The 22368-nt window shown below is 45.6% G+C and overlaps 1 protein-coding gene across 1 annotated transcript in view; it reads left to right on the top strand.

Annotated features, from left to right (window-relative positions):
• The window catches only part of YIPF4 (Yip1 domain family member 4), a 216640-nt gene that overhangs the window by 118959 nt on the left and 75313 nt on the right, over window positions 1-22368 (top strand). The window contains exon 3 of the mRNA XM_078648575.1: window positions 13402-13573. Within this exon, the coding sequence (XP_078504701.1) occupies window positions 13402-13573 (172 nt within the window). The remainder of the gene's footprint in view (window positions 1-13401; window positions 13574-22368) is intronic.

A 22368-nucleotide genomic window follows, 5' to 3' on the forward strand; every position in this document is an offset into this window, starting at 1 on the left:
ATTACATGATGTAGACCAGAGTACACAGCTGTTAGTGCCCACAACCCAGAGGCTGGCAGCGTAATATAGGAATGTAACACAGCCTCGAAGTCGGCATCCCTGAGGCCCGACGGCAATGTATAAGCAAACAAGATAACAGTGGGCCAGTCGGCATTGTAGGGGTTTGAGAGGATGAGCAGCTGCAGAACAGTGTTATACATTTCAACATGTGCTAAGAAAACAGTAATATAAAAACTTCCCAACCTGGGAAAACCTAAGAGGCATTCCGACCTTCCTTGAAGGATAATAGAGGATATAATAGTTGACAAATCAGTGAGGCAGTGCAGGTAAGCGTTGTAATGTAAAGCCTAACGGTTAGAGCTCCATACTTTGATAGGATCTCTAGTGAGTCCTGAGACTAAGATATGAGCCATGTGCCATGCGTAGTGTAGCGGGCCGAAGGATGTGTCTACAGGCACGGAAGATGTGGCGTGGATGGTAACTGCGTGTCCCGTGGAGGCAATAGGGGAAGGGAGAGGGGAGACACTTACTACCAAAGAGGGGGGGGGGAGTCTGAGTAGTTAGTATAGGAGCACCAGGAACGATAGCTGATTATGCTAGTCATTCCACAGTAGGGGAGACATGGTCCGTGCCAACCACTGTGACCTGTGGATGTTGCATGTAGTGTGCAAGTCCGTTCTAAGGCCGGACAGCGTGGCCTTAGGGAGGGACAGTATCCCTCTCAGGTGTGTCATCTGCGGTCGACCGCCGGATCATGTAACCTACCAGGGGGCTATGTAGAGGCCTGGTGAAAGCCAGGTCTGGAGACTGGGAGCTCACCTATCGGTCCCTAAGGTTTCAAATAGGTTGATACTCTATTCGTATGTATTCATACATTCAAAACAAAAGTTTAAGTCATTTTAATTGAAACCAATTTTTGGCTTGTAAACCATGACTTGAATCGAATTCAAAACATATCAAAAAGATGTGATATTTACATACAAAAGGATATCAATTTAGTAATCAAATTGTTCACATACACAAAACATATTACAACCGAAATTTCAACATTTCCCAATGCATTTCGGGTCAGAACGACCCTTCATCAGGGGAATTAGACTTGTAAATGTGTTTCTATAAAATGTAAATCAATTACGTGCACATCAGTCCGATTGGAGGCACTGCAAAAATAATAACAACAGTTGGTTTCCTTGTACAAAAATGTCTGATACAGTATAACCATAACATTAGGATTAACAATCATTCCCCTAACAGAGTGCAATTAAAAAATGTGTTTCATGCACAAAGTAGATATCAAGTGGGGGTGAAGGTGAGTGACGCACCATGTCTTGGGGTATGTAAACAAACATGAGTCGTGTCATCTGCAACTTGCTGTGAGAGAGAACTCAAACATACCTACAGAAGTGTACCACTCCCTAGTAGTTGTTAGGATGCATTTAAGTGAGAACAAGAGAGTGCTTTAATAAAAAACCAATCCCTGATAAAAAAACGATAGTATTAAACATGCAGAAAAAAGTGTAGTTGTCAAACCTGAGGGATATGTGCCTGTCAATGGCTCGAGTATCGTTGCTAGGGTTTGTATAAACCTAAGAGGGCAATATGGATAATTATCAGTACATACGAAGCTAACGTGAGTCATGCAGTGACACTGATAAGTGAGCAGGTCTTACCAGCTAGCTATATAGCCAAATGTTAGGGCGGGCTTATGTGAAGAAAGTCTCAGGACGTCTTATATTGTCGAACATAGCCGCTGCAAAAGATGTAGCGGACACCATTATGATTTCTGTACACGTTTAGTGCAAAAGTTAAACAACCACACCTCAGACGTTGAATTCCCTTACCGCTATTGCATGTGTCGGCGGTATGTAGAAAACGCTTCCTCGTTCGGACAGGACCTGCTTGTGGAGCCACCTATTGTAAGCGACAGTGAAAATGGGATGAAGACGGACGCTGCATTTAACTACTGGGGGGTTGTAACAAACGCCATTACTGTTTGAGCGCCTACCTTCGTTCTCAGACTAATCACGACCTATGCCATCAGGATTACTTCCGGCGTAAACATCCGGTCCCGACGGTGAGACCTTAAATACTAGAGCGCGACGTGCCCCGGTGTGAAAGTAAAAACAAACAACGTCCTAAATATTCAAAAATCGGAGTGCAACAGGCCACTCATTAAAGTGTCATCACAACGTATAGCATTGAGGAAAGCATTGAATATTAAATGCTAATCCAACCGTCACTATCCTGCTCAAAAGCTAGCAGGGTGTTGCCTTTATCTGATTCTGCGTAACGTGCACCGGTAATAAAAGTAAAAGCCCACAACATCCTAACATGTTCCAATATCGGAGTGAAGCTAGTCACTCGTTAAAGTATCATCAAAACGTATGGCATCAAGGAAGGATATACATTAAATGATGATCCAACCGTAACTATCCTGCTCAAAGGCTTGAACAGTGCAGGCTTTGTATGATTATGCGTAATGTAGATATAGTGAAATGAAAGAAGTACTGTAGAGTAAATGAAGAAGCTTTTGGAAAATAATACGAACGTTAAGGGTGTGTGGGGGATATAGGTAATGAATAAAGTTAAATGATGTAGCATGCCAACACCCTTGTGAAAAGCAATATCCTAATAGTGTGAGTAGATTGTCAATCCTGTACAATAGTCATCACAGAGAGCAAAACAGACAAAGTTAATACCAGATGAGTAGTTATTGTCTCACCGTATTTGTCATTATAAAAAGCATACCATCTCGTACTGGTCGTTAAGCCCACCTGGTGTGAGCGTCCCCAACCTTTTTATCCAACAAGTCTCTCTCCGTGCCAAGGCTATGTTGTGATCTACTCCCTTGTGTTGCTCAACAACTTCTAGGATGGTAAATCTCAGTTGGGGTATAGTGTGACTGAAGGTGTTCCAGTGTGTAGCTAAACAAGATGTGGTGGACCTGTTGCGTATGGTGCTTTTATGCTCGATGATTCGAGTTTTAATTTTACGTGAAGTCCTTCCCACATAGCTGAGTCCGCATGGGCATAGTATGGCATAAATTACGCCAGTTGTGTTACAATCTCCAAACAACATTGGTTTAAGAGCGATTCGTAAACCCCTCGGAATTCTCTTCACCTTGTAATACTCTATCAGAGTGGTCGCGTGCAAACGTTGATTGACTTCCTTCCGCATAATATATTCCAACTGTTTTAACATTTGGGTGGTAGTGCCCTTAGACGTGCTGAATGTGCGTACTTGTTCGATCAAAGAATAGATTGAGGCTGCCTCATCTGAGCCATATACTTTAATTTCTGCTTGGTTCAGAGTGAGGTTGGCTATATCATGAAAAGAGGCCATGATCAAAAAATTTTTGTGGGTGCAGTGTAGTGTGGGGCTGTGAACAAACTGCAATGTGGGAATCTATCCTGCACTCCTATGATTAGTACCAAATTAGTCACTTTTAAATGAAAAAATTTTTTGGTCTGTATTGGGAGCTACCCAGTCTCCAGACCTGGCTTTCACCAGGCCTCTACATAGCATTTTATCCACAGTTGTGGGCTCAACTGACCACTGGGTAGCTCCCAATACAGACCAAAAAATTTTTTCATTTAAAAGTGACTAATTTGGTACTAATCATAGGAGTGCAGGATAGATTCCCACATTGCAACCTACCAGGGGGCCCCATATGTCTCTAGGTTTAACAGCTTCCTTGATGTTTAACCTCTGAGCATTGACAAAGAATGCTGTTGTAAAAAGTCTCACTTAGCCACTTGTACACACACCTCCCACTTGTCAATGGGGCTTCCACTGGAAAGCAGGACTTTGGGGAGAAATGATATGCCAACTGCTTTAGCTGCTTGGCAAACAGCACAGGGAGCATGACATTTTCAACGTTATTGCCTCAGCTGCCATAAGTATATTCTCTGTCCATTGCTCATTGAGGAGAGAGCATTTAAGTAAGTTGTGCTGACGAATTTAAAGACCACTGCAGGTACTCTGCCAACCGGCTCCCGGACACTGTGTTTATGGTTTACATCCGCAGCCAAACAAGAAAAGGTTTGGTTTAAATTTGCGGCCACACGTCATAGTCTTGCATAGCATTTTATTGGTTATAGAGCTATGGCCAATACCTTGATCTGTCAAAAAGAGATCTGAGAAAATGACTAGTTGCAGAAAAGGTGTGCAAGACTAGGGTTAGGACAAATTATCGGTTGTGTACGATTTTAGCGACTGGATAGAGAGGACTGCCATGCTGAACAATAGTGAGGAAGAACTATCACAGTATGATGCAAAACCATTGTCAACCTCCCTTGTTGGGCTCTAAGGGTAATTTGTTTTATGCTGTGGGATTTACTGTCAAATGTTCACTGCTGATTTTTGGCCTCCTACAGTGGCTCCCACTGCTATGAAACGTTTTGTTTAACACTGTAGCACACTTTTGTGTATTGTTCTTTGTTGTTTAAAATAACTAAAACCCTTTTTACAAAAAAAGAAATACAGACTGGGCATACAGGCCTTGGCTTTGTCGGGATGCAGCCATATATCTCCATGAGCCAGATTCAGCCCTTCTTGGAACAACTGGCCTGCCTTTCATTGTTGGCAGAGCTGGTGCTACTTTTTTATCTTCTGAATCAATCTCATGCCTGCATTATGAAGGATTTGCCATCTTGGTTAGTGCCAACCAATAGGAGGCAGACGACTTTATGCTTGCTGGTGCTTGCTTGAGTGTAAATGTGTGGGTAAGATGCATGGTTCTGCCTGCTTAAGTGCTTATCTGTATTTATGATTCTCATGTGATTTGTGTGTGTATATATACTTATTGTCTGTTTTAGTGTGTAACTGTGCTTTTCTAGATATTTGAGCTCCTGCCTGGATTTGTAGTTGTGTACCTTTGTCAGACTCCTTGCTTTTGCCTGTTATGTGCCTTTCATGATGCTGTTCTTTGGCTGTTTGAATAAGGAGTTGCGATTGTCTGGTTGGCAGGCTGAGCCTGCCTGAATGGATGACTCTCTGAATGCAGACAGCTATATGTGTGATATGTCTGCCTGCGTTAGGTATGTGTGTTTGAGGGTGAATCGTGTGCTCTTAGATTGGAGCATTGAGCAAGCTGGACAGTTTTGTGTAAATCAATCAATCGGAATGTGTGAGTTTCTTTCTGAAGGGAGGGTGCTATTCGGATGTGAAGGGGCAGGTCGTTCCAGGTCTTGGTAGCGATTTAGGAGAAGGAACGTCCCTCGCTGCGGCTGCGTTGAATGTGGGGGGTGTGCAAGGGTGAGTGAGGCTGAGCACAGGTGTCTTGAGGGCAGATTGAAGTTCAGTCGGTGGTTGATGTAGGATGCTCCTTAGTTGTGAAGAGCTTTGCATATTTTAAGGCAACAAGGGGTGTGATGGAGTTGACATCATTGGGGTCATCGACTTGGAAATTGAGGTCGCTGAGTAGGATGTAGTGGTGGGAGTCGATGGCTATGGGGGCGATGGAGGTGGTGTTGCAGAAAGCTGGTCGGGGTCCTGGGTGCCTGTAGGCAGTGGTGCCTCTTACCATGGTCTTAGTGTCGGTATGTATATGGAAGTTGAGATGTTCCATGAAAGGTAACAGGATGTCGTTGGTAACGGTGCATCAGATGGTTTCCCTGAAGATGATGGCAATGCCCCCACTGTGTTTGTTGGTGTGGTCTCATTGTATCATCCTATAGCCGTCAGCAGTGGCAGTGGCAATGTTGAGTAGGGGTTGAGGCATGTTTTGGTGATGAAGGCAACGTCCAGGGACAGGGTGGTGATGCTATCCCAGATTTCCATTGCAGAGGGACCGGGCGTTGATCAGGATGCTTTGGAGCAGGTCCAGGTTGATCAAAGTCTTCTGATTGAGAAAGGTGCGGGCAGGAGCTCCTGTGTGGCAGGCGAAGAGGCAGTTGTGGCAGGTGAAGTGTCCTTTGGTTGACCGCGGTTAGGAAGTGAAGCAGCTGTTGTTGTGATTCCCAGGGTAAAGGGCCAGGAGCTCCTTGGAGGTGTAGTGGTAGATAGTAGGAGGACCAGGGCGCATCCAGGCACAGATGGGCCTGCTTTTGGTGTGCCGATGGTGCAGCCGCTGCCTCCATGAGGTTCTGGGGGAAGGAGCGGGGCGCTGGTTGGCAAGAAGGAGGCGGCGAGCAGAGGGAAATGGCCGGAAGCAGGAAACTGCGCGGGAAAGACAAGAGGAAGAAGGACAAAATGACACCAACAAAATAAACAATTACAATCAAAGCTGCTACAAAGTTGCAGGCAATGGACACAAGTTTGGCTGACTGCACACAGGCGCTGGGGAGCAGAGTAGAAATGCCACACAGGCACTTAATGAGCAAACAGGAGGCTGTGATCAGACAGAGGGAAGGCGAACAATCAGCTGGCAGTCTAGAAACTGGTATTGCAATGTGATTCTAGCGACCTGCTAACCCACTCACTTATTCATCTCCACCTACTGATTTATCCACCTACTTACCCACCAGCTTTATAACCAACACATCCCATCATCTGCTCAACAATCCATCCAACGTCTCATCCACAGCTAACCCGTACACTCCACCCTACACTACTAAACACAGACCTTTAGCTTTGTGAATGATTGTCTTTTATGACTTTGTTTTGGAGCTTACTTACTGAACAGACATTGGAAGGAAGCCTTGTTTCATACCTCATGTTATACCCTATTTCTCCTTGCATATTCAAAACAACACTGCCGACTGGTTTCAGGTCATGGTCTGGTGTGACAAAAAGCTGCAGTAGTCAAATGTTACCTAAACCCTTTTCTAACACAATAGCAAAAAAAAATTCCCATGAGACAATTTGCATTTTGTTTCTGGAATTGCACCATTCTGTTTTTGTTTAGCAGTAGTTGCGCCATTTTTCCATAACTTCTGGAAATCCAATCTCTGTTCTGTGTCCACTAGTGTGGGCAAACAAATCCAGTTGGTGCTGGTGAGAGGAGTTCTCTGTTACAGTCTCTGTATGAAAAACGTGATGAGCTTACCAAATCCCATTATATTGTTTCGTACAGTTTTGTTTCATTTCTGCTTTTATTGTTTTTATTGTTGAATTACGCAAGACTTTTAGTACTTTTCTCTCTCTTTGACTACCATTGTATTAGTATCATTCCAGGATGAAGAACATAAGTTAGTGTTTATTGTCACTGTTGGCGACATAGCAGCTCAAGACTAGTGGCTTCAGCTGAAGAGAAATACTGCAAGAATACCCCACCCCACCGTAATATAATTCTCTTGTACATAAGCTGTTGCATCCTAAATACACTTATGCTATATACAAGTATCAATACATGTATAGATAAATATTATCTATCAATGTATTTTTTAGGTTTCGCCCTGGCGTTGCAACTGCGTAGCAGTTGCTCCGCCCAGGGCGAAATCTCATGATCCTACATATGGGGCTTTGGTACCGCCTCTGTCTCCCATTGGCTAGCTCCATAAATGGAGGCTAGCCATTGGGAGACAGAGGCTGTCAATCACGCTTTCCCGGGAAAACACGATTCGGAGGCGTTTCTCAGTCTTTTTTTAAGTCCCGCCCCTTTGTCCTGGGCCGCGCTGTCATTGGCTGCCGGCCGGGACACCCCCGTGACGTCATTTCCCGGGCTGCGCTGTGATTGGCTGCCGGCCCGGGACCTGACTTGTTGTTTTTTGTTGGAAAATAAGAGTGAGGATTGTGTTGTGACCTGCGCTGCAAACAAGGACTCCAGATCCGTACAGGTACGTGTTATACTGACAACTATTGCGTGCACCGTGCCTGGAGCCGAACGAACCTGTTTTATTGCTCCAGGATCACTTCGGCTGTTCATTCTTGAGTCTCTGTCCCTCTCCCAGCCCCTCCTACACTCCCCCCTCTCTCTCAACTACTCTCTGACGTTCTCTCATCGCCCCCTCGGGTTCTTTCCTTGCTCCGCTCGCTGCACCCTCCTCCCCAAAAGCTCCCCCGCCCATCCCCTCATCTGTCGTCTCACCCACAAAAGCTTTATTTTGGAATATTCCCCAGCGACGCTCCATCCAGCCTCGAGCAAAGGGCGGCAAGAGACTAAAGCGCGTCATTAGGTCTTAAGAGGTGTCAACTACACCTCCTAACATCCATCGACAATATGATAAACAAGCAATAAGCGTCCTTTATAAATTGCATTCGAGACGTCAGAATCCACTTTCTGCTTTTGAAATGTGATTTAATCTGCCACAAAGCTGCTGGCAGTCTGTTATTAGCCCCGGTTGCTGCTTTTTCAATGTATGCAAATTCCCAAACTTCGCTCTAGCAGGCATTAGGTGAGGCGGAGGAAAGGTGGGGCTGTATCGGTAATAAAAATAAGACATTAAATCCCAGCGGCGGACCCCGCCTCATGAGTGATTACACCGCGGCATCTCTCGGAGAGGATACGGCGAGCTGTCACTGCTGGGAGGCCGGCTCGCCCGGTCTGCAGTGCAGCCTGAGGGATTACATGTCACTTCCAGCCGGACCATCTGCTGGTCACAGACCACCCCGCCCTCAAGGCCGCTGCGTGCGAGCCAGAACAGGGGCCCCGAGGTCGGGAACAGGGAACACATGTAATGCAGGGAAACGGGTTAGGGAGCAGGGAACATATCCCCCCTGTAATCACTTGGAGGGGGGGTTCGATTAAGCAAACAGGGAACGTGTCCCCGCTGTAATGATGAATTCGGGTTAGGGATCAGGGCACTTTTCCTAACCGTAATCCGACGGAGGACCCTGGGAGGGGGCTCCGGTGAAGTGATCAGTTCACATGCCCCCTCCCCCCCTGTAATCCGGTCTAGGGATGCCGAGCAGGGCAGGGGTTATGCCTATAATCCCGGTTAGACATTCGAGGAGAGAAGCGGGCACACAGATATGCTGTAACCATGGACTGGGACTCTGTGTGGTGAGCAGGGCAAACAGATGTGCTGTAATCATTAATTGTGACTCTGTGGGGAGCAAGGCCCACAGATGCGCTGCAATCATGGTCAGGGTCTCTGTGTGGGGAGCATGGCAGGGCTCTGTAATCCCAGATAGGCATTCGAGGAGACAAACGGGCACACATCCGCGCTGTAACCATGGACTGGGGACTCTGTGTGGGGGGCAGGGCACACAGACGCGCTGTAATTATGGACTGGGACTCTCTGTGGGGAGCAGGGCACACGGATGCGCTGTAATCATGGGCTGGGGCTCTCTGTGGGCAGCTCCTAAGTATGGTAAAACAGCCCACTTGGAACAATTTAGTGTTACAGAATCAGGTGTGGTGCAATTGCTCATGTAAAAGGTGCTCTTTGAATTTGAAATATGCGCCAATATAGTGCAAATGCTGCATCTGCAAATTTAGGTTTAGAGGTGAGCTCGCTAGCATTTTAAAACTGGCCTCTTGCAGAAATGAACATCTACAAACTCGGGCGTTTTTGTGTATTCAAATACCTCGTACAGATAGTTACTCACCGCTGCGACTGAACATACATTTGTGACTGTGGAGTAAGTGCTTTTCTAAGAGGGAGAAGGGGGACGCAGCACCCTAGTATTTGCTGAAGGAGTAGAGAAGGGTTTTATCCTAAAAATACTTATCCAGTGGAGATAAGAAATGATTACATTTGAAGGTGGATGATGTGAAGCTTCCATCAAATGATATCACACAGTGACACGACCATTGCACACTACATGCTCTGTTCTCGCTGCATGCGCGCTCTAGTGTTCACAATCTCTCCCTGGGCACCTCGTGTCTGTGGTACTTAGCAGACTCTGCCTCGGAGTGCGTGGTGTGGTGGTTTATTTTAGCGCCCCCATCATCCTTCTTTGTCTGTGCCTACTGGCAGGCTCTGCTAGTGTGCCTTCTTGCCGCCTCTCATCCTTTGCCCAGACTCTCACCCCAGGCTCTCGTGCCAGTAGCTATATTGAAATGGACACCTTGTGCTGTTAATTCATTACCATGCCTGTCAACTCGCAGGGTGCCACTGTGCGACGCACATAGCGACTCACATCACACGGTGTCCCGGTGAGGAGCCTATGTCACATGGCGGTAGAAAAAAACAGATGAACTCCACTGTAAATACTGTGGGGGGGGGCGCTCTGTGTGGGTGTGTGTGGGGGGGCTCTGTGTGGGGGGCCTCTCTGTGGGTGTGTGTTGCATTTGCGAGAGATTAAGCTATTGGCATTGTAAATGACAATGCCATTTATTTATCTGTTTTCAAAACCAACACATAAATACAAATGTTGTCATTTACAATGCCAATAGCTCTAACTTTTGTAAAGGCGAAACCGTTGCATTGTAAATGCTTGTTTATGTCTTGATACTGGTTTTAACTTTGTGCCATGTTTGCCCCTTCATTGCAGGATGAGCCAGGGTCTCAGGTGTCGGTGGTGCCAAAGGATACTAAAAGACTAATTTCAATACTGTAAATCCTCTATTGCCAGATAACCTGCACAAACCTGGCCCTTTTTTCATCGTAGAGGGAGGGGAGGCGAGGGGTTATCTATAGATTTGTCTTCCTATGGTGGATCGTTTTCCATCTAATTTAATGGAAGAAGGCTTCTAATTTTAGTGTAACAGTGCCTCTCGAATGAACTTCATTTCAGTCACAACAGTTCTGGAATGTCTTGAAAGAGCTCTATCCTGTCTACAATGGTTTAGTGCCCATACAGTTGGGAATCGGTGAATCCAGCAGTACATATGGTTCTTAACCCCTTCCATGCTCATGACGAGCTCAGCTCGTCATGCAGTACACTGCTTGTGTGCTCATGACGAGCTGAGCTCGTCATGAACAATGGAATTCAAGGATCTGCCGCACAGAGGATGAATTGCTGTAGCATTGATGAGGTTAATCCTATACCTATTCCTCATCATCATTCTTGAGAGCTGCACCCGTGACTATGCAGAGTCTCGGGGCTTGAATAGATGGGGTCTGAAGTGTTTCTGTTTTCATGATACTGCTTATGTTGAATTAATTCGCCCTTTGACTTTAGAAATAATGTAAGAAGAAAGTTAGCCACAGGGTAAACATTCTGGTATTATGAATCCAGATTTGACTTTTTCAAAGCATGTATTGCAGAGTTTAAAATGAGTGGGAGTTTGTGTAGAAAATATTCAAATTTTGAACCTTAATGATCCTGAATCTACCAATGGGCCAACAAATTCAATTATAATCTAGATGTTTATTGTGCCATCTAATGCTAATCATTGAATGGATATGACCTAGTGGACATATTTCTCTTGCTCTCTCTTTATACCAAGCTGGCATTCAGAATTCTAAACCTATATGTGATTCTCCCTACTCTAACTCACAGTGATACAAGCAGTAATGTGACCGCTCTGAGGCACAAATCACTCCAGCCCCATTCTAGTGGCTGATCTCACCACTTGTCTTCCTGTGCCTAAAATCCTTAAAATTATTTAACAAAATGCGAAATGTAATGCACTCATGAATATCTGAAATTTAAAGGTATAATTTATGTGTTAAATCCTCACGGGATGTACCTGATAATTCTGCCAGCCCTCTCTCAATGCCCAATTTAAGTACAGTGCTTCCTGACAGTGTTTGAGTTGTATAATTGTTAATACATCTAGTAGAAGACCCTAATATAGATGTTATTTCTACCACCAATATAAAGCCTCTTTTGATTATGTCTGCCTTTGAGGCTGCTTTAGCTGTCTTGCCAGATGGTTGTTTTTCCTAAAAAAACATACTTCATATACATACAGTATTTTTTTGCATTAATTTTAAATACCAGCTATTTATTTTGCCTACCCTTCGGGTGCCCAATTAGATAGCAATTTAATTCCCTATCTGTTGCAAAGTTTATTTTAGTGGAGAAGTGTGGCTCAGGGGTTAGAGGCAGCAGACCCGGAAGCTGAGATCGGTCCTGGACCAGGGTTCAATTCCCCGCCTCGGCGGGTCTTGGGCTAAAAATTCCACGGTCTCGATAATTCTCGCCCCGGTGCCTCCTCGACTCACGGGTTCACACTCTGCGACTCTGGGCAATAGCTTGCTTAATCTCCACAACGGCCCCTCGCGGCGGGATGCCTGACTTTCACCTTGTGGATACCCTGCTATCTCACAGGGGAATACCAGGAAGGGTTCCCTAAGCAAGCGCCGGGAAACCCACTGCGGGTAGCTGTGCGCTATATAAGCTCAACTACATTTACATTTACATTTATAAAGTATTTCCGTGATATTGTAAAATTGTAGCTTTCTTTAATTCAAGTGTTTGGTTAGATGGTGATAAATGCTCTGTATCTTTTAAAAAATAATAATAATTTGCATGGCACAACTGAAAGACTTGATGTGCCTAAACATTTCTTGTAAATGAGCCATATCAAAGAACTTTTTTTAATGAAAATGTTGTATCACAACCGCATATACCTCATATATTCTTTTCTCCTTTCTCCCAGTGTATTGCTTGTGCTCCTTCCTACCGTAGCTTTTATTCATGGTTTATTATCTACCCATAACATGGTTCTTGCCCTTCGGTAGCTATGATTTGCGTACCATCTCTCCAGTCCCCATCATAAAATAGTTTAAATCCAATTTTTCTTAAGCACATCCCCATACTTTGTATTACGCTGCAGTAGCTTGATTGCTTTGGAGATGTAGCTCGCCTTGTTACCATATGCTGCCACAGAGTACGACCCTCCTTATTAAAACTTCTGAACGGGTTTGCATGCAGGTGTTGAGAACAGTAGGACCTGGGCAATACCACTTTCATGCTGTTTGGATTGAACTATTCATGTCCTAAAATTTGGGCTAATGCTCTGACCTGCACAATGGCCACATCCCTACATCTCATCACTTACCTTTCTGCTGGCAAGAATAAGTCGTGCTTTAATCAGAAGATGCTAGTTTCAAGAGTAGACTAGAGGCTTTTAATCTTTCACTTTTGGCTGTTGCCAAACCTAATTTACCACCTTCCACACCAGAGTCTGTCCCTTCCTCTTTGCACTTAATCCATCTCTTGCCTTTGCTAGTTAGTAGAGTATGGAACAAGGAAAGAATAATTTGTCTGAGGAGAGTTTTATTAGATACTTGCAGCCTGCCACTTCTGTGTAATCTTGGGGTACATTCGGCTGCAAAAGAATGATATGTTAATTCATAGATGTCCCCATCTACCGGTAGAATTGATGGTGATTTCACCCGGGCTAGACATCAAAACTTGAACAGTTGACAGGCATGTGAGTGTTCATCTACTTTTTGGTAGTGCAAATAGATTTCAAACACACTTGCTCTGTTCAGTCTAATATTGATTAATGTAGCTGCTTTGTGGAGCTTAAACTACTTTCTGTCATGCATGTGTCCTGTGAAATTCTCATGCTTGTAATCCAACATGTTTAGAAGTATGTCCTTTTTCAGTCTTGTTTAATTTAATGAGCGTGAGCTTGATATAACATCTCATAACAAGTAAAAATGTCATTTGTTATAGGGAAGAGCTGGACATAGATCTGACGGACATTTACTACAAAATTCGCTGTGTGTTGATGCCTATGCCATCGCTTGGGTTTAACAGACAAGTGGTGAGAGACAATCCTGACTTTTGGGGTCCGTTGGCAATCGTCCTTCTCTTCTCAATGATCTCCCTATATGGACAATTCAGGGTAAGTCTAGTTTCAGGTCAGTAACCTGGTTTTAGCTGTTTCACAAACAATCATTTGGATTTTTTGTTTTCTAAATCATATTCCCAAAAATTGTACATAACTTAAGTTTGGAAAATGTTACAAATGTATATTCCAAAAGACAATACATTTGAAATTATGCATGAACAAGACACTGATAATCTTTCTGAAAAGGTTGTATGTACCATTGAAAAGCCTTTTAAGTAACAGCAACTTCTGTTACACATTGGTTTTTAAGGCATAGGGACTAAAGGACAAAAAACTTTTCTGCCTACCACAGTCATGAGCATTACAACCACTAATTGTGTTTTTGATTCGTAGAGGAAAAATATTCTGTATATTGTGTATATTAAAGTACAACAAACTATATTTTCTAACAAAGATAATAGAGGCGCAGATTATGCTACTCTTTCTTATTAATATTCTGCATAGAGTAAACAAAAAAATTGGAACAAGAGTTGTCTTAAAGGCAGAATTTGTTAATTTTCATGTCCCTGCGCAGAACCAGTCTTTATCAACTGCTTCATGCTCAAATACCACCTCATTCTTTGTGCCGCTCGCAGTCGAGTGAATTGACAGAGGCTCAACACTGCTTCTCCTTGCTTTGGGGATACCGGACCAGTACACTTTGGGGCAGAAACTGCGCACTTAGACTAGAGCGGGACTGCGAGTCCCAGCGGAGCTTGCGGATTTGAAACCCGCCGCACCTGTGGACTCTTCACGCCACGCCTCCTCCTCCTATATAGCTCCTCCCGAAACCGCGCACGCGGAACGCGCGCGGGGCGGCACCGGGCAAAGCCCGGGCCAAGGGCGGGCCCGTTGTATCCCGTTCGAGCCCGGGAGAGACCGGACCGGGCCACCCCTCTAAGTCCGTGTCCAGCTGCCCTTGGTCTGCTTGAACCACACTCTTATAACTTGGTCTGGACTTGTGTAAACCAGGAACTGACCAATATGGCAACGAGGGAGACGAGGAGTAAAGCGGCCACCTTGGTAACAGGTACCTTGGATAGTTTTCTCATTAAAGCAAATACTATGGTAAACAATGGACTCACAGTCCTAGAAAAACAGTTAGCAGAGGGGATTGAAAGCACGCAGCGATCTTCCCAGGGCTCAACCACGAATGTCAGATCCCCAGATCTATTGGATGTTACCCACCTATCCCTTCTGGATAGTATCGATCAAACAATCTAATCAGTGTTACAGCAGCTGAGGACACCCTCCAATCTACATCGAGATCGAGACTCCCCCCTTACTATTCCTGAGACGACGTCACCCCCAACACTCCATCCAGTTCTGACTCGGGAAGAGGGGAGTGATACTAACTCAATACATTTACGGGGTCTCCGGGAGGGCGCAGTCCCGAAAAGAAAAAGACCCAGGCAGACAAAGGGTGTAAAGAGAGCAAAATTGGATCACATCCCAAACACCACTGTTAACATCACTGATGTCACGGAAACATTTTCCAACGTGATTGCCAATGAAATGGTGAGTCCAATGCACCCTGCCCATACTCAGACGCCACTACAGCCTGGCCCGTTCATTTTCGGAGAGGGGTCTTGTAGCAGTATGGACCACTCCGCCCATTTCATTACTAATATCCTTAAAAAACTGCTAGACCCCCTGTTGGTTAGGCTTGATTGTACTGTCGCCAGACTTTTAGCAATAGAAAAAGCAACCGGGGGTATGGTTGATGAGCAAGGTCTGTGGACCAGCACCCAAGGAGTAACTGCGATAAATACTGGGATCTCCCCTCCCTCTAGTGTTCCTAGCACTGTGATTCCAAATCAGCCTACTTCCACTGCTATTGCGAATGCTCCCATAGCTACCCCACCTCAACCTAATTCATTACCCCTTCCAAGGCAACTTCCCCCCCCCCGTGCCTTTAGTCCGGAAGTCAAAGTTGCCTATTTCGACTACTACATCGAGGCAGGAAAAGTTGCCCATCAGAATGGCTGACCGTCCCCATCGGACTGGCAATAGCCTAATACGGCCAAATGTAGTCAATCTGCCTCCAGAGGCGGCGGCCCACACTGTAATTCTGACCGGGGTACCTGAGCTCTCTAACTTTGCGGTGGAATCTTTTGACTCCCTACGCAACAAAGTTATTAGCTGGTTGAACCTTCACAGGCCACTACCATCAAATTTGAGAGGGGAAGTACTGATGGTTAGGAGGGTTCCATGGGTTGGGCACACTGTAAAGAAAATAGGGGGTGACTGTATCCTTGTAAGTTTTAGGAATTCCCAGATTGTCCCCCATATCTGTAACTGGTTGGGGTCCACGGGGAATACATCCATTGAATTGGTCCCGCTGTCGTTTTTTTACCCAAGAAGCGATGACTCGCATCCTGAGGCAAATGACGGCTGGACTAGGGTGGGATTTGCCATTGATGGTTCAAGGTATAGGCCCCCACGCCATGACACATTTACACATAGTAACTATGTTCATGCAAACAGATATAGCTGCCTTCACCAGGTTGACTGACTTTCGAGGGCTGTATGCATTGGGGGTAGCGAAGGGGTGGTCCCCTATACTGTTCAGCATGGGACAGGGACATATGCCACTGACTCTGGCAATTGTAGCCCTGCCCTCCCATCACCAGAGCGGCCAGGTACCGTTAGTACGCAGGGATTCCCTACCGATCAACCACCAAGAATACTTCACCAGAATATATTATTCCAAGAAGTAACTGATTTGGGGGTCCAAGAGGGGCAGGTAACTCTGGACGGGTTTCTAGCGCCATGCACAGATATAGATGGTGAGAGAGTGAGGGGAATGGTATCCAAGCCAGGTCCGAAAAGGATGAAGGTCCTTTCATGGAACGTTGCAGGCATCGCCAATAAAATAGATTCCAGCGACTGGGGGTCCCTGGTAGATAGCAATGACATCTGTCTCTTTCAGGAGACTTGGGCTAGGGAAGCTTACCCCAGGGTGGGTTATGCAACTTTCTATGTCCATGCTAGGTGGGGCGGCAAAGGGAGGCCTTCCGATGGGCTCGCTATCTGGGTGGCTAGTCACATAAGTTGTACAGCGGAGATAATACCAACCCATTCGGAGGACAAACAATGTGTTCTTCTCAAATGGCCAGACGCCTACAACCTGGCGATTGTCAATGTGTACTCGCGTCCAGTGAGTGTGTCCATGGAAGCATCCACCCTAGATGATCTATCTTCATTTTTGGGGCAACTACCCGTTGACTGTAAGATACTGATGGGTGGGGATTTCAACTGCCACTTTGAACCACTAAAAGGTTTAAAGGAGGGTGCCTTAACGGCTGAGGATGATTACTGGGGGATTCCCCCCTGTCAATCTCCAAACCCGAAATCATGGTCTCCCTTAGCGCTGCAGATTATGTCCTTTACCTTGAACTATGCCCTGAGGGCCTGTAATGGGCGCACACCATCTGATGCCCCTTCAGTGTGTACCTTCAATAGGAAGGACCACGAATCGCGTCTGGACTACATTTTTGTAGATACAAGCATGTGGCCCACGGTTTTGGACTTCAGGGTGGTTGAAAGAGCAGATAGCGATCATAATGCTCTCTGCTTGGATATGGTACACCCAGGGCCCAAAGAAGGTACGCCACTTAATGATCCAAAGCAAGACGCAGGGATCCTAGTTCTATCCAATAACAGACGTAGGGTAAGATGGGGGAAATTAGTTAGCTCAACAGAGTGCATTACGAAACTTTATGACTTGGCGCTCCCAAAGCTAGTTGAAATGTATGAACTGATTAATAAACCCAAAGCTACTGATTTTAATGAGAAATTAGGTCAAATTCATGCAGACCTAGTGGGAAGCTTAGGAGAGGTTTTTTACCCTGAGACCGTGAGCATGAAGAAGAGGACACCAACCTCAGCTTGGTACAATTCCATGTGTAAAAAGATAAAAACAGAGTTGATCTTTATGGTCAAGTCTGGCACCGACAAAAATAAAGTATCTGAGCTGAGACGGAAATATAGGGAAGCCATCGCCCATGCAAAGTCCGAATGGGATTGGGATAGATGGCATGACCTATCATTGGCATTGGAAACCAGGGATTCAAGAAAATTCTGGTCATTAGTCCATACAGGTGCAGGGGAACAGAAATCAGCTGTAGAGCCAAACATTGCTGCCTCAATATGGGAATCCCACTTCAGTAAACTGTATCAAGATACTTCTGTAATTCCCACAGAGGCAGTTTTTGATAGCCCCTCGGAGCCCAATGAAAAACTAGAGTTGACACTGGGTGAGGTATTAAATGCCATAGGGAGGTTAGCGTTGGGGAAGGCTCCAGTTCTCGACAAACTCCCCGGAGATTTGTTCAGACATCAACCAGAGATATGGGGTCCCTACCTGCTTATTATTTTCAACTCTATTCTAAGAGGGATGGAGATCCCCTGTACTTGGCTGGGGGCAGAGATAGTACCGATTTTTAAAAAGGGCTCTCCTCTGCTCCCAGCCAACTACAGGCCGATCAGCCTTATAGATGTACCTCAGAAACTCTTTGCCCGTCTTCTGCTGGACCACCTCCTGGACTGGATGGAGGACAATGCGATCCTTAGTCCGCTCCAGGCGGGCTTCAGGAAGAACACATCCACCATGGACCAGATTTTTCGCCTCGTCCTTCTCTACTGGAAAACGGTGGGGATCGAGGGGGGAGTCTGTACATGGTGTTCGTGGACCTGAGGTCCGCATTTGACTTGGTACCACGCAAGAAACTATGGGCGGTGCTCAGGGAGCTAGGTGTTCCTCCACAGCTATTACAGGCAATAATCAGGCTCCATGATGGAAATTTTACCCAGGTCAGGTGCGGGAGGGAGGGGGCGCTGTCATCTAGATTTTCAGTTCTCAGGGGGGTAAGACAGGGTTGTGTCCTCGCACCGACCCTGTTTTGCCTCTTTGTTAACGGTGTAATATCTTACCATGACAATGTCAGAAACAACGATGCCCCTAGGTTGGCAGGCAGGAGGGTTCCGGCAATTATGTTTGCCGATGATACCCTCCTGCTCTCCAAATCCCCGATGGGGATCCAACGGATACTGGATGGGTTTGGGGATTTCTGCAGAGCGCATGGCCTTGAGATCAACGCAGAAAAAACCAAATTCATGGTATTCAATCCCTCGACAACAACTAGGCCTAATCCAACCCTGGGATCCGATAGGCTGGAAAGGGTCAGAACGTTCCAGTATTTGGGGGTAACTTTACATGAAAATCTATCCTGGGGCCCACAGATAGCAAGATCCCGTTTAAAGTTATCCCAAATGGTGGGGGCAATTTTGAAGGTCTCAAATTCATAAACCTTCAAACCAGTTAGTCCAGCCTTGGAAATGTATAAAACCCAAGCTAGAGCAGCTTCATCCTATGGCGGCGAGCTGTGGGGTCATAATGTCGGGACAGAACTCGTCAAGGTGGAGAACAACTTCCTTAGGCGCTTGTTGGCTCTACCACAAGGTACACCCCTGCTACCACTGAGACTAGATTTGGGGCTCCCTTCAATAGGGGAAGAATTGGCTCTAAAGCCACTGAGGTTTTGGCATAGGCTCTGGTCTACTAGTGAACTCTCCCACTACAGGCAAGATCTGAAGCACGTTCTGAGTCTTAACTATTCCGACAGAATTCCAGGGGTGGCATACATAAAACGAGAATTCTATCGACTGGGACTGGCCGATCTGTGGGATGATCCTGAAAGAGGTTGTCTAGGGGTGTCCCGCAAAATGCTCACCAAGACTTTCAAGGACAAGAGCCTAACTTTGCTCGTGTGTGCTCTGAAAATCGGCACCCTTACTGAACATTTTCTGGCCACCAAAAGTTCTTTTTACTTCGAAGGATATATGGATATTATCTTTTCCATCACTGCAAGGAAACTTTTTATTCAGTGGAGGTTTGGCACACTGCCCCTTAAAGCCTTTACAAGTAAATGGACAACGCTGGACGATAAAATCTGCCCTGGGTGCAGCACGAACGTGGAGGACGAACTACACGTGCTGTTTTTTTGCCCAGCTTACAATAGACCGAGAAAGTACTGGCTAGTGCCACTGTGTAGAAATCTGGGCTTCAGAAACTATCTACTATCATAGAATTCTGAAGACAAGTACCCTGCACTATATTGTTTTTGCTGTAGCCAAGTATCTAATGGCTATGTGGCAGATAAGGGGAAAAATACTAAAAGGGTAACTTTTAACTTCTAAATGTGCAATGAACTGTAATGAACTGTAGTCAACTGGGCCTTTAGTTTCCAAAACTCCTATATGCATTGAATTAATTAGTTCTTCGCTTCCTTGCACTGTTTTTATACTCTATCTTTGCATGTGTTTTATATGTATTTTATGGTCTCAAATGGCCGAAATAAAGAATTTTTGGATTGGATTGGATATCGCCCAAGATTTTGATATTATTGCTTCTGAACTGTCTCAAAGTATCTCCTCCCCACAGAATTCCATACAGAAACTAAAAGGAAACAATCCCTATAATTATTTCTTGAGCTGTTTTGGAAAGATCGTGTTCTGTCAACAGGATAAAAGATAACATCTTGAGTAACGCAATGCATAATCTGTCCTGTGATATGAAAATTATACCACAATTAATGTTGACTTTACCAACACCAACCGATTGGATAAAACATGCCTTAGTCTAAATAATATTAACAGACATTATTTTACAGTAGTAGAGAAAGATGTTATTCTATGTCAGTGTTCCTATTAAGCTTGTTTTCAGTTTATCAAGCAGAGACCTTCATGGAAGTCATTTTTAGGTCTCGCGTCTGCGAGTGCAGGGCGAAGCCCTGCTGTCGCAAAGCGAGCCTATAGTGATCGTTTCTGCTTTCAAGGACTAAAGAGGAGAGGACAAGAGACTGGCACGCGCACGCAGCCTGCCGGAATCGGATCAGGTCGCGCGCGTGAACACCCGCTCCGATTCCGGCAGGCTGTTCACACACACACACACAATGGATATGGACGCGCACATACAAACAGACAGGTACACACAGACACACGTACACAGACACACGTACACAGACACACGCACACACGCAGACACACGCGCTCACACACACGCAGACACACGCGCTCACACACACGCAGACACACGCGCTCACACACGCGCTCACACACACGCAGACACACACGCGCGCACACACACACACGCAGACATATGCAGACACACGCACACACACACAAACATGCACCCCACCACTCACCGGGCTCTTTCTGGTACAGGCTCCGAAAATGAAGCTCCAACACACACACAGCCACACCTCCCCCTGCTTTCGCACACGCATGCATGCTCGCACACACACGAGCGCACACACAGAGACATACACACGAGCGCACATACCTGCACGCACACATTCAGAGACACCCCCCCGCCGCCACACACATACACACACACATACGCGCGCACACACACACACGTGCACCGAGACCCCCCGCCGCCTCCCCTCCCCCCTACAACTAAGCCCACTTACCGCCACTCCGGACTTGTGCAGCCTCCGTGGGGCTCTCCCTCGGCCATGGGAGCCCCGCGTCTTCACTGCTTCTCTGGCCAGGCACTCCGTGGGCGCGGGCTTCTGGCAAAAGACGGAAGTCCCGCCCCACCACAGGTTTCGTTTTTGCACGCGCACGTCTTGTTTATAATTTGAAAGCAGCTAAGAGGACGATTTTCCAGGAAGAAATAGGGGGACTTTAACTTCCTTACTACCTAGCATTGGACTGAAGGCAGCTTCAAGGAGAAATGCCTATATAAGTTATAGAAACTTTTTTTTGCCACAATAAAAGAGGGAGTCTCCCACGTCACTCGGGTGTATGTGATCGAATTCCTGCAACTAAATTAAAAACTGAAATGCACAGGTAACATTACAGGGCGATGACGCAAATATATACACGCTGCCTACGAATTTCTTGAAAGATGTTTTAAAACTCACGAGAAATATTTACTCGCCTCCATTGAAAAACGGGGCACTGGCGTCTTGTTTCGTTAAAACGTCGTCACCCCTATACTTCTCATATGGCTCAACCCGAAAAAAACAGAACATTAGTTGCGTTCTACGATTGGCTGTCAAGTTCGTAAAGCGCTTCCTGGTTCCAGCTCCAAATAGGCAGACCCCTCAGCTCAGGTACGGTCACTAAGAGGAAAATGTTATATACATGTCTAGTCTGAAGGCTGTAGGTTTTGAGAGGGCATTCGCTTTAAATAGATTTATTTTTTCATTGTATATGTCCTTTTTAGTAGCCTTGAATTGCCATGCTTTTATTATGCATCGTATTGTATGCTTTTTCGATAGCATGTTTAAAATAGAAGACGTTTTTATTTACTCCCTATTACCAACCTTTTCCTAGAATATTGATGGCTCACGACCATTAATAAAAGCGCAGCAATGTTGTCGTTTATTTTTTTGGGTATGGTGTCGCAAGCCGCCAGGCAGGTTCAGTAATTTAGCTACAGCGTTTAGTGGTGCTTAACCAACAGAGCGTCAGGTTGTTTTTGAATGGTGGCGGGATAGAAGACAGCTGGGTCTTTTAAAATAAGCCAAAGTAATAATGACGGTCATTGAAGTGTCGTTTACTGCTATCAAACTTTTAAATTAGCCAAATACTCTTTACTTTGTACATTCATAAAGTAGTTTCATAGCCAGTGGAATTACGCAGAAATGGACGACCAAATTCTGCGGCAAGAAATGGCAAATTATGTTGGCATAAGATGGCACCATTATTTCGCGATTTTTGTCCCAGAAGTTTACACTGTCAAGGGAAAAGATTCACTTTATTGTTCCCATGTTAACGCCTGAATGCAGCAACTAACG

Source organism: Lissotriton helveticus, chromosome 6 (assembly GCF_964261635.1).
Source record: "Lissotriton helveticus chromosome 6, aLisHel1.1, whole genome shotgun sequence".
In the NCBI taxonomy this organism is placed as follows: Eukaryota; Metazoa; Chordata; class Amphibia; order Caudata; family Salamandridae; genus Lissotriton; species Lissotriton helveticus.